The sequence below is a fragment of the Anoplophora glabripennis genome, unplaced genomic scaffold (genome assembly GCF_000390285.2).
Source record: "Anoplophora glabripennis isolate ALB-LARVAE unplaced genomic scaffold, Agla_2.0 scaffold200, whole genome shotgun sequence".
Taxonomy (NCBI): Eukaryota; Metazoa; Arthropoda; class Insecta; order Coleoptera; family Cerambycidae; genus Anoplophora; species Anoplophora glabripennis.
In genome coordinates this window covers 293,502-306,632 of record NW_019426072.1, presented here as the reverse complement: position 1 = coordinate 306,632, position 13,131 = coordinate 293,502, and the positions used below count along the sequence as shown (strand labels likewise).

At 33.7% G+C, this 13,131-nt stretch overlaps 1 protein-coding gene across 2 annotated transcripts; it reads right to left on the bottom strand.

Moving 5' to 3' along the window:
• Nucleotides 1–1,600: 1,600 nt before the first annotated feature.
• Nucleotides 1,601–10,119, bottom strand: LOC108907697 (nose resistant to fluoxetine protein 6-like). Of its 2 annotated transcripts, none has more exons than XM_018711484.1 (12): nt 9,887–10,119; nt 9,542–9,738; nt 9,148–9,371; nt 9,011–9,090; nt 8,227–8,420; nt 7,680–7,840; nt 7,080–7,248; nt 6,374–6,570; nt 5,388–5,526; nt 2,680–2,866; nt 2,206–2,348; nt 1,601–1,799 (listed from the first exon to the last, which is right to left on the bottom strand). In XM_018711484.1, exons 1-12 carry the CDS (start codon nt 10,083–10,085, stop codon nt 1,686–1,688), a joined length of 2,004 nt encoding a protein of 667 aa, XP_018567000.1. In that variant the 5' UTR covers nt 10,086–10,119; the 3' UTR covers nt 1,601–1,685. The 2 variants fall into 2 exon arrangements, with proteins under 2 accessions (XP_018567000.1, XP_018567001.1); XM_018711485.1 differs by having other exon boundaries at nt 7,098–7,248.
• Nucleotides 10,120–13,131: the final 3,012 nt, after the last annotated feature.

The following is a 13,131-nucleotide window of genomic DNA, read 5'->3' as shown; positions in this document are numbered from 1 at the left end:
CTTACTGTCCTTTTACATATGTGGTAGGTACAGCCTCAAGAGATGTCGCTCAACGTATTGTATTTAAATGCAATTAAATGTATCCATACGAATGTTCATATTTATTGTGATACAAATTTCTTCAATGTACGTTAAGAAATCCCTGATTTTTAATTTTCAGTAATTATATTTCAATTTTCAGTTAGACAACGAAGAAAAACATAAAATAATAATAATTTATATTTATAAATTATACAGGTTGATTCACAAATGAAACCTCGTATTCTTTGGTGAATTTTAAGGGGAGTCTTTCCTATAAAGTTTTTATCTAGGACGCTTCGCAGGATGTTAAAGTTCAAAAAATATTTATAATTTAAAAACTAATAAGTGAAATAATTTGAAATTGGGCACATGTATTTATGGGCCTTGTATATGTGAGAAATTCCATTCTTCTCTGTGTCATACATCTCTGCATTAACAAATATCGTGTGCAGCATGATAGAACATTGAAAATTGGAAACCGTCTGGCAAACGTACAAACGGCTTGAGCTGATTTATCGACAAACGATGTCAACAGTTTATTCAGACCTTCTAGTCCCATTTTCTCTAAAAACTAGTTTATGTAAAGTGCTGATAAGCCCTTGAGAGCATTAAAGCATAAAGTCGTCTCTTCTATAATTTCTGGCCCCTGTACATGCCTACATATTGATATTTCGTCTATTTCACCTTGTAATTCACTTAGATCCAGTTCTTTGCTGATAAGTTGTCTTGGGAAATAAATTCCAAATGTAATCGGCTTCGGAACTACATAAAACAAAATATGTAAACATGTAACATTTGGAAAACACCGCCAGAAGATGATGCTGTCAACAGAGACACCGAGGACTGCGTGCTGTGGGAACTACCAAAAATCACCGACCTTTAAACCGGACCACGTAGCAGAGCCACCTGCGGAGCTGTCATAGCCTGTGTTGGAACATCAACCCGATGCGCTTCCAGTTCAGTAATCAGCGTTCGGAACCTGGCCGGAGTTTGTACTCGCCCCAAATTTTATGCATTGTTTTGTTACATGTTACACATTGAACACATTTATTGTTGTTTACTCAAAATAACCAATAAAATGAAATATTTAACAAAATATTCTGTGTAAAAAGTATCCATACGACCTCAAACCTATCATAGTTCCCCAAGTTGCCCGAGGTCCGTCCTACCTATGGTGAAGACCTCAAAGAGTACCCAGCTTTTAAGTTGCCATACACATCAACTCTAAAGCTGCCATACACACGCCCTCAAAGGAGGCGCTGTGCAAAAAGCACCCCAGGCATACAGGCGCTCTACGGAGGCCTCAGTCAATAGACTGTAGTGCCTAACCACCACATAAAGACAGTGAAAGAGACACAAGTGTAGCAGACTCGCAGTCGGATTCCACATTTTCTCTTAATTGAAGTAATATTATTTTTAAGTGTTAAATTTGCTTACCTTGAATATCTTTCACGCTTGCAATTACTGATCTGGCTAGGTCTTGAATGACTTGAGAAATCTAATACGGTAGGCAACTAATTCTAATTTAAATTATTAAATAGTATTCAGTGATGGACAACCATATGAAGATACGTTTGTACAGTTGGATATTTTTTTATTAGAGGTTTTTAAAACATAATTCCACAACAAAACTAATACATCTCAAATTCGTCTAATGACATCACCTATTTCTTATTAAATATTATTTTTTCAAAGTTGATTACCGGTGACTCAAACGCCAGGACCCACAGTATCGAAATTCCAAAAGTGAACATAAAGGTTCCCCAAAACAGATATGCCTAAAAGTAAAATTAGTAATATTCTTACAGATAAAATATATACAGGGTGATTCACAACTTATTCAAAAAAATTTGGGAATAGATGGGGCATGAGAAAAAGTCAATATTGTAAAACAATTTTTAAGCAAAATCCTTATAGTTTCAGAGAAAAAAATTATTGAAGTTGTAGTACTTTCAACCAATACATAGCTGGACAACTGTAGTCACTAGCGTCATTTGTAATACGCGTGGAGAGCCACGTGGCCTCAGCGACTCCGAATACTGAAATCCGATTTTACAATCGTCGTTGCGATAGTGTTTACAATATTTTTTTAGTAGTTAGGACCAGTTTCCAGTGCCATGCAGAAGTGTGTACGTCCTAATTTTTTTTGCATATGTTCTGAATCACCCTGTATATTGTACTCACCATATAGAGTGGTGTGAAATAAATTGATATTTTCGCGGAGAAAACAGTAGCAAATAGTAATGTTACGTGTATGAGATATATACTGTATGTAAATCTGTTCAGTATTTGGAAAAGTGGGTGCGAGAGGAACGTATTCACAGGACCTGAAACAAACAAAACATATGCTTTTTATCGATAGAGACATATAATATTAAAATTAAAAACAATAATAATAAAGTAGTAATTAATATGAATATTTGCTTAATTAGTCTGTTCTGCTACATTGTTATATAGCGTTTTGTATTGTGATAAATCTCAAGGGTCAATTGTATCGATATCAGCTCAGTTTGGAAACAAAGCTAGCTTTCATACATATATTTCTACAAATTGTAACTATTTATTTTTTACCTCAAGAAGTCGATTAGATAATACTTTGTTTATTGTATGTTGCTGAATTCAGTAGATATAGAAAAATATAATAAAAAAAGCTTTTACCTGCATAGCCCATAGCGCAAGCCCAAATCACCCAGGCTACGCAAAGAGCCCAAACGGGACGAATTAGAGCTATATAAAAGGAATTGCCTAGTCTATCATAATTTGGACTCCTCAAAGTGCTGTGGCCACCTAACGCACACGTAAGCAGAGTTGCTAAACATACTGCCCATAAAATCACACCCATCGTCTGAAAAAAATGAAAATTTCATATGTTATAAAACAGGCTCCGGGTGATACGAGCACTTGCTAAATATTTGACAAATGTAAACGATTGCAGTATGATATGAACGACAAATATGTGTGTAGATTTGCTGGAGAAGATATTTAAGACATATGTAAACAAATGTCGTATCATGTGGATGATGCATGTCGATACATTTGAAAATATGTCGAACGTGAATACAGAACACAGCAAAGAAAACATACTTCAAGCAAGCAGAAAGTATGTATAGAACGTTTAAAAAGATTGAAATATGTATTTGTCATGTAAATTTTAAGCAAAAAATCTGCAAACATTTGACGTATGTAAGGAATGTTTGACGAGTGGCTTCATTATGTAGCCGGCTTAAGACCTTACAATTTGTAAGATTGTTAATATAGTAGTTTGATGATTTATTAATATATTGTGTAACACGAGTTTGAATAATGAATATATACATCATATCATTTAAAAAAATAAACGAAAGAAAGAGACAATAGATGTTTCCTTTAATATTAGCAGTTGGGAATTTTGTATGTGGAGTCAGATATTGAATACTTATTTCTAAGCATCACAAGCATTAGCTTAATAATCCAGAGTACAAAAATATACCTTTGATACATACAGGGATGGCCAAAAGTACAGAATAAAATTCATATCTTTTGAATGAGTTAATTTTTTTTAAAATGCCGAAACACGTTAACTGATTTTGATTTTTTCCCATCTTTCGGTTATATAATAATTAATTTTTCTTCAACCCCCTAACCCCCAGCTACCCCTACTTTTTTTTTCAAATGGAAACATAAGGCATGAGGGGCCTGATTGAAAAGCTTATAGAAATTGAAACAACTAGATAATTTACAAAGATAAACTCAATGTCGCAAATGCTGAAAATGTCCTCCATTCACTATTTGGCATTCTCCAAGACGATAGTAAGAGCTGTCCACAGCATTCTGAATGACTTCAGCTGGTAAATTATGCATCTCCGCCCTAATCTTGTTCTTTAAATTCTCAATATTATCTGGTCTGTCCTGGTAGACTCTTTCTTTCAAATATCCCCAAAGAAAATAATCCAGGGGTGTTAAGTCGGGGGATCTTGGCGGCCATTCAACTGCACCCCGTCTACCAATCCAGCGATTTGGAAACATTTTATCTAAGTATCTTCGAACATCAATACCAAAATGTGGGGGAGCGCCATCTTGTTGGAACCAAATTCTTTCATTCGGTATATCTGGATCAATTTCATGAGGGAAAATTACAGCTAGGGCAGGTATCAGGTCAAATGTTAGGAAATCCAGGTAGCGTGCGGCAGTAAGATTTTCTTCAAAAATAATGGGCCCAAGATTCTGTTGTTGATGATACCTGCCCATACATTAACTTTCTGTGGATGCTGCGTATGCGATTCGTATGTCCAGTGTGAATTTTCCTGGGACCAAAAGCGATAGTTGTGCCTGTTAACCACTCCATTTAAATAAAACGTAGCTTCATCCGAAAAAAGTACGTCTCGTTCAAAACCATTATTGTCGTCACACCGTCTCATCATTTCTTCACAAAATTGTAATCGCCTATCATAATCGTCTTCCAAAAGTTCTTGGACAAGACATACCTTATAGGGGTGGTATTTCTCTTGTTTCAGAAACATTCGAATTGCAGTTCAAGAAGCATCGTGATTGCGGGCCAATGAAATAGTTGAAGTATGAGGATTTTCAACAAGTTCTAATGCAATGTGTAATTTCTTTTCTTCATTCAAAGCACGTGCCCATCCAATTTTGGGCAAAGTCTGTACTGTACCGTGTTCCTCAAATTTGTGAAATATTTTACTAACTGTCCCTTGCGAGATTTGGTTTTCGGGATATTTCGCATTAAATAAATCGCGCACTTCAGCCTGTCTTCTTATTTTGTCTCCACATCCACGCAATATCAAGATTTCGATGAGTTGCCTTTCCGACAATACCATTGCAATTCAGTAAATAACTTGATTTTGACACAATAGTAACGTTTCAAACTCCAATTTACAACTAAAGCGAAAAATTAACCAGAAAGCCTGGCAAGTAAGTGGTACCAAAAAAACGCAACATAAAAAATATATCTTTTTTGCGTTAGCAGTGATAGGTACAGTTTCAAATTCTTTATTTTATTCTGTGCAAATTCATGGAGGATAACACTGAAGATAATTAAATTTTATTTCACTTGTTAAGTAGGTGTTTCATACAACCCTAAAAACCTTGCTATTGAAAAAATAAAACTTGTTTATTTGGTATGGCTGGATTCAGTTTTATATAAGCTTTTCAATGAGCCCCCTCATGAATTATGTTTCCATTTGAAAAAAAAAGTAGGGGTAGCTGGGGGTTAGGGGGTTGAAGAAAAATTAATTATTATATAACCGAAAGATGGGAAAAAATCAAAGTCAGTTAACGTGTTTCGGCGTTTAAAAAAAATTTACTCATTCAAAAGATATGAATTTTATTCCGTACTTCTGGCCATCCCTGTATATAATGGTGTTACTAACCTTATTAAACCGTGAAAATTTATAATTCCGGAATCTAATTAAAGACAGTATATGTCCTAAAAGTACGCCAATGAACCAAGGCGCTGCTCTTCCATGGGTTTTCAAATAGTAGTAATTCATGAAGTCATTTTTTGGATTTCTGAAAACAGTTTTAACATATGTGATTAAATAGACTGTATAAGATGAAGTAAATTGTAATTTGAAACAGATAAAACTAATAATATATGAATAAGTTATACTGCATTAATCATTAAAACTGATGTAGTATTAGGATGCTAGGTAATTAATAGACATCGGAAACTTTGTGGCGACTACCAAATAAATAAACTGCTATTAACTGCCAAAAAAATATGTGCCAAACACTCGACCAAGCAAAGCACTCACATAATGAAATGCACGACCAACGTCCACCAAAACACCAGGATTGTTCACCGGCACGCCAGGCCGGTGAACGATCGATGTGATCGATGCGAAGCTTCAGATCAAGGACAAACATGTACATGTTATTGTACAGGCGCATAGTGGGATTATTAAAATGTAAAGTGGTTGATGCTTTGACACCATTAGTAAAAATAGCATCTATTAAAAATTTCGAGTGTTTTAGATATGCGTCTGTGACCTAGGTGAATGTTGAACGGTTTTCGTTTTTGAAATAGGTATTTACCCATTTTGTTAACTTTTGCTGGTACTTATTTATTATTACGTAGTATACCTATATATTTTATGGTTCCATGTGAAGCGTTTAGTGCAGACACTGAAATAGACACTGCCCCTTTTTGTTTCATACTATTATGCAAATACTTCTATATATGTATATTCTTGTAATGTTAAGAGTGCTGTTATAGGTAACGGTTGTGTCACTTTTTGTTTGAATAAAAATACAGAAAACCCGGCTTACAGCCAATCTTGTACCACATTGCAATCGCCCTATCATTTCCGATCTCTAGTAATTAGTGTTACTTAGTTATCGATACTGATATTCTTACTTGGGATAGAAATTAGTTGTTATTCCAGCCATTTCATCGACATATGCAATATAAAATGGGACAACGATAAACGTCATAATACATAGTATTACAAAACCTCCTCCAGCTTTGGGGTACCTCCACAAAAGGAACAACATTATTGGTGATATTAGGTATAATTGCATATCTATGTTTAGATACCAGGTTTGTCCGACACACTGAAAAGGTAAATATCATTCAGGCATTGATTTAGTTAATCAACGAAACAAATTATCTGCACAGCCATCTATATTTTTTTCAGACATCTCCCATTAAATATTGCTCAGTGCAAAGTAATTTTAATTAAAATAACGTAAATGTTACTGACGTATTTCAACTTTGGTCATTAAAAAAATTCATATGTTTTTCCATTTTCAAATCATTTAATTTATATGTCCATTTAGAAAACTGTTATTGATAGTATTTACACGTTTGGAAAATAATTTCAGCTTTAATATTACAAAATTAATGTCTAGTAAAGGTATTTAAGAGATAAAGACTTTTATTTGGTTTTTATAATTCCAAATTATCTTTATGTGTGTTATAAATCTCTACGACTGAAATAAAATTAGCTCGTTTGCGATTAAAGTGGTTAGGTACATAACTAGACCTATGAAATGTGTCTGATCAATGCAATAGAGATATACCTATGGCATATCTTCTTATTTCTAAAAATTTTATACTTAACCATTTTATTAACGTTTACATAATTTTGAACATAAAGCAACGTAGTCCACCAATATTGTTTGCAATTATCAGCAAAGTCACTTTTTACATAGTTCCATTTTGGTCCTGATCCCATATAATCCAGTAATGTTGCGCTTACTAAAACCACAGCCGCTAAAGCCGGTGTTAATCTGAAAAATTAGTTAATTAAATATACAGGGTGACCCTTTATTCGGCGGCCAAAATTCTACAGGGTTTTCCTTAGTAAAAATGACTAACACAAGAGTCAAATAAATTAAGGCTCAATTCTGACTTCTTATGAAGGTATAGAAGTTGTTAAAAGTGGTTTCACTACCAAATTTGTACACATTTTTGATTATTAATGACTCGTATTACACAGACTTGCAAATAAGTGAATTACGCCGGACCCATTTTTTCAGTCATTTTTTGGTCACTTAGAAAATGTAAATTTAGAGCCTCTACTATAGTGATGGTGGACAAAATCTTGATTAGAAGTGAAGAGAGAATATCCTCATTTCATTGCGTTTATACTCAATCAATTTATTGTAACCCTGGTAATTACATTGATATATTTTTGATTATAAACTGGATGTGGACTTACCTAAGATAGCGATGTATGTAGTATTTGAATATATTAAACTTCACTCCTTGGACCTTAGCCTTTGTAAATACATAAACTACCAAGGTTCCTCCAACGACAAGAAATGTATCAACTGATAATGTCCCGCTCACCATTATCATACTTTCCAGAGAATTAGTCCACTAAATATAAAGAAATAAAATTGAATTTAATTTAGTCGAATATTTTCAAGATTGAGATCCATTAAAAAAAGTTTCAGATAAAAGTTATAATATCAAGAAAAATTTAGTGACCTTGAAATTAAGTAAGCACAAACCAATATCAACTTGAAAATATTAAAGGGGCCGGCCTTTTCGTATGCAACAATCGACAGAGCGTCAAATTTATTCCATTTAATGTTTTCAAGTTGACCTTCTTTTGACCGTGAAACTTATAGTCGATATATCTGATTTTTTTTTATATACTAATACAATGTTCCTTTGCCAGTTCTTTCTCTAACTAAACATAAGGATATGATAGAACAAGAGATCTACATGAAATTTCTAACAATAACATAATTATTACTTACATCTAATACGTCTTTCAGATTTGCCACTGGCCCAGAGGTATATATAGAAAAAATGTGTCCAGAAACTACCCAAACTATACTTAAAAACCTAATACCATTTAAACATGCTATTTCAGAAGGGGATTTACTTGCTTTAAATAATGCTTTGCCATTTGAATAAATAGAAAACGCAGTGAATACTCTGTTCTGTGGTTCTGAAATTTCATAAAATTATTGTATACTTATTTATAATAGTTATCTATGTTGATTTGGATCATCTCTTATAATCATACCAATCTGCTTGATAAATTAATAAATATCAAAGCAAAGATCAAGAAAAATGAAGCGGAATAATAAAATAAACAATAAACGTGCTAATATTTAAAGTACGATTGCCTTTTGGATTGTTATGCCGTGGATTGTATACCTGGTTGCACTACCTGTTACAGAATAAGCTTACACTTCCTGAGAATTTGCTAGGAATCTTTGAACTGCCCTTGTTGTTTTCTCTTAGAATCTCTAGACTATAGAGATCTATAGTGATCCTTTGAAACGTTGAGTTGAGAGAGAAGTGCCGCTTGTGTCGCCGATGACGTCACTATCGCCGCGCGCACCTCTGGACTGTGGAGTGGGGTAGAAGGCGTGGCCTATGGTACGTTCCCGCCACAGCTGCGCGCGATTTCGTCCCTGCGCAGTAGGAAGGAGGGCGTGGTTTCACGTTCGTAAGAGGTATCACCTGTGCCGTTGCTATCAGGTACACAGGCCGCGGCTTAACAACCCGATAAATTTTTATAAAATTACTTACTTTTGTATTGCTTATATACACCACGCATCTCATATATAGTAGATGCGAACATTAATACGACTATCAATGACAAAACACATCTAAAAAAAGTTATTTAGTACTTGGTGGCAAGAATTGTTACGATATATTATACATACATGGTTATAATTGCACCGTGACTTAGTGGTACATTAACGTCTTCAGACGTTTGACATTCGAATGAAGTAAACTCAAATCCCATCGAATTGTTAACGTTCATTATTTCAAGAGCATCTTTTTCTGTACAGTTGCTTGGTAGGCATAAGGCCCATGTGGGATTTATGCCTAGGCTAGCCTTCAGAAGATCTTCGTTGGTGAAAGGCGTCAAAGTTTTAAAATAAGCCTGAAACACAATTTGATATGACCTGAATCTACAAGAATGCATTAGGTAGTACCTACGTTTTATGCATACCTACTAGGTATGCATAAAACGGCATAAAATTCTAGCTTCTACGTCAAAAAGAATTAGCCAATATCAACGGAAACCTTTAATAATAATTTTTATAACTGTACCTCCACCTTCGTTTGGTTACTTGGTGAATTTGTGGAATCTATTACATTTATCGGTAGTGATATAGTTCCAAGACAATAGTTTCCCTTAATAACCTTGTTCTTGGATTCTGTTTCAATGCATTGTTTAAAATTCCCCATTTCTCCAAAATTGTATGAAAATATAAGTCCCGTAGGAATTCCGGAAGTCGCATCGAGCACTAAAAAGTATTAAAAAAAATAGAGTTAAGTTTAATTAAACGAGAATGTTCCCAGAAGTTGTCCGCAGGTTTTAGCAATAGAATAATCCACATTTTTTGTGTTATACTTCACATATATTATTAATACTATTAAAAGTGCAATATTTACTTCGTAATGCCCATGGATCGTCAAATGGAGCTTGTAGATTTTCCATATACAGCTGGATGGACATGGAACAGTCACTAGTTATTCCAGAATTTTCGGTTACATTTCCAAAAATATTCGCAGCGATTGTAGGAAGATGAATAGATGTGCTAAGTCCTACCATTAAAAGAATGAGAATCAAAAACAACCACTTACACCCCATGGTTCACGTTCACTGTCACTTCATTCAATTCTTGCTACGGATCAGTTTTAGAATTTATATACCAAAATGTAATCAGAGGTACTTTGGCATGTAAAAATAAAAAAAATCCTAATTATTGCTAATATAGCGGGTTCATTAACCCTATCATTAAGCTTGAATTACACGTGTTTGTTTAGTGATAACGTTCTATACCCGCGCAGTTCATAAAACAGCTGTGCGTGTGCGAATACCTGTTTTATTGTAACAAAAGTTTAGTGCTGCAGTAAAATCAGTACAAGGTGAATTGGGATTTGGTGTAAGAAAATTAATAAAACTCCTCATCGAACCAATTAGACAAAATCAAATATTTAAACCAACTTACCTCCATTAAAAAGTTAAAGTCTCTGGATGCAATACAGCAAAGCCAGATCCTCAAGTTATTTCTTAGAAGACTTTTGAAGGAGAGTACACTTTTTTACAATGAATGGTAACATTTCAAAAAGCAATGTTTTCTCAAAATTTCTACCAATAATAAAATATGGCCGAAAATGACAACTGATTTATGTATTTTTAGTGCGTTAATTCATAAGCTCATTTTGTGCTATCGATAATCGAGAAGATGAATATCAGGGACAGGACAAACCTAGAGAATGAACATAGTAAATAAAAGGAATCTAGAAATAGCCACATTCACTTTGGTTCGAAGCTTTCACATGAGCTTTTCTTTGGGTTAGTTTTCGTCACGTCGGTAGAGCCGAGAAACAGGTTGTGTTCTCATTCGCACTAAATGACGTCACAATGCGTACAGTAGACGTCCGAGAAGAACGTTGAGTTCTTGTTCGCACTAAATGACGTCATAATGGGTGCGGTAGATGGCCCAGAAGCAGGTTGTGTTCTAGGTCGCACTAAATGACGTCACAATGCTTTCCCGATCACATGACAAAATTTAAAGTTTCACATACTTTTTAAACATTTGTAATTCATTTATAGCATTCAAGAAATTATTATGTTGTCACTGTTAGTTGACGGTTATAGACTATTGCTTTGTTTTGATCAGAAGAAGTCCTGTGGATAATGTAGAATGGGATTTACCTTAGGTAATTCTCACGCTCTGTTAAAGATGCATTGCTGAAAATATAGGTCAATTGTATTGTAAGATTTGATAACGATAATGTTTTTAAGTACTTTTCAATAAAATATAATTCACCATGACGTCGATTTATCGAACACATACTATGTCAGGGTTTATTCCAGGTCAAGAGGTACCTACTATTACAAAGATTTCAAAGTTCAATGTCGGAAAATGATTAATATCGAATGAAAATAATGAAAAATGTAAATAATTTGTTAACGAATTACACTTAGTCCGTACAAAATCAGGGGCGTGCCTTGAAATTTTTAGCCAGTAACTTTCTACCTTCGACAACCGAATGCGGTTCATTCCAAGAAACTAACGCAGATGTCTTCTTGGAATTCTATCTTAACAAATATCGTACGGACTATATGTTGTTCAACTTATTGAGGTGCAAACATTAAGAACACACCTTTAAAATTTTTTGAGACGCATTCTTATATTACCTACTTGCTGAATCACTTAGGTATAGTTATTTTTTTAGAAGCAATTTTTAGTGTGGCGTGGTGGTTTTACTAAAACTCTGAATGCATAGCCTTAAATAGCATCAACTTAAAATCCCTGCACATTTCATCAACTTATAATACGGAATCATTTTTAAAAAATCTAGGAGACATTGAAAATACCTGAAGATGAAAAAACTAGCTAATTGCTGATACTACAGATTATAATTGGTATATAATAGTCTACTTATCTGTCTAACGAATCTATAATGGACATGAAAATTCTAGTGTTTTCTTTAGTCAAACGTAATTTTTTATGAGAATTGTGGTAGTACTTTCCTATTTGCTATTTAAAAATTGTTTCACCTTATAGCAAAATAAATGATTATAAAAGTAATTCAAACCACTATAATACAGCTAGATGTTTGACTATTGCAGTTAGGATTTCTCTTTCCTATCAATAATTATTTTATAAAAAAGACGGTAGTGTTCTTACCCTCTTTGTTCGTATTGCTCGTAAAAAGAACTCTGGAACAGCCAATATCAACGATGCTCTGTTATTTTTTTATTATCACAAAGGTACAAGATCTGTTAGAGATGTAAAAATTGTATTTAGGTAATTTAAGATCACCGGAAAATTGTAAAAATAAAATTTATATTATTCTCATTCTTTCATAGTTCTTAGTGATTAATAAATTAATAGTTTGAAAATGTATTATAAGAAAGGAGATGGAAGTTGAAGCTACCTACATACAGTGATGGTGGATGACAATTTACGTTTTGTCTTTTTCCTACTAGGCGCCGAGAATGATATGTAATTTTTTTTCATATTTCTCTGCTCAGTCGGCATAAAGCATATATTTTTTTAATTTTCCTGTAATATTGTAGAAGTATTACATTCCATAGTAACTTCTGTTCTATAAAGGTCAATGAGCTCTGCTCTGTGACCACTCGAAGTTTGTAATCAAACTGTACAGATTGAACTCTGTACTGATACATAGGAGCGCGATATTTGCGGCACTACAAAATAGAAAAAAAATTTTGAATTTGTTGGAATTAGCTTATTATCTTTAAAATAAGGTACAAATAAGGGACCTAATAAAAAATATATATTTTTATTAAAGAAAACTATTTACACTGTATCTGTATACAGCGTGGTAAAAAAGTTCTGCATAAAATTCATATTTTCGTTAAACAATTTTTTTTTCGAAAAACGGTGAGACCCGTCGATTTTTATTTGATCCAGGGCACCTTGTTATGTGGAAAATTTTTTTTTCGATAATCCACTTACGCAGCGATGACATAATTTTTTTTTTAAATGACAACGCATACTTTTTTCGTTCGAAATTGATGACAGTGATAATTATCTAAACAACGGTGTGAAAATTTCGATGTCTTACATAACAATTTTTTTTAGAAAAATGCACCTTAAGTTCTTGAAAGTGATAATTGTCTACTTACACTATTAATGGCTCCGAAAAGGACAAAGTTG

Excerpts from the sequence above, each read along its gene's own strand:
- LOC108907697 (XM_018711484.1), bottom strand. The coding sequence starts at position 10,085 with ATGGGGTGTAAGTGGTTGTTTTTGATTCTCATTCTTTTAATGGTAGGA. Across the intron at positions 6,571-7,079 it reads ATGTAAACGTTAATAAAATG|TGTGTCGGACAAACCTGGTA; the intron begins GTTAAGTATAAA and ends TTACCTTTTCAG. Across the intron at positions 5,527-6,373 it reads ACAACTAATTTCTATCCCAA|AAATCCAAAAAATGACTTCA; the intron begins GTAAGAATATCA and ends AACTGTTTTCAG.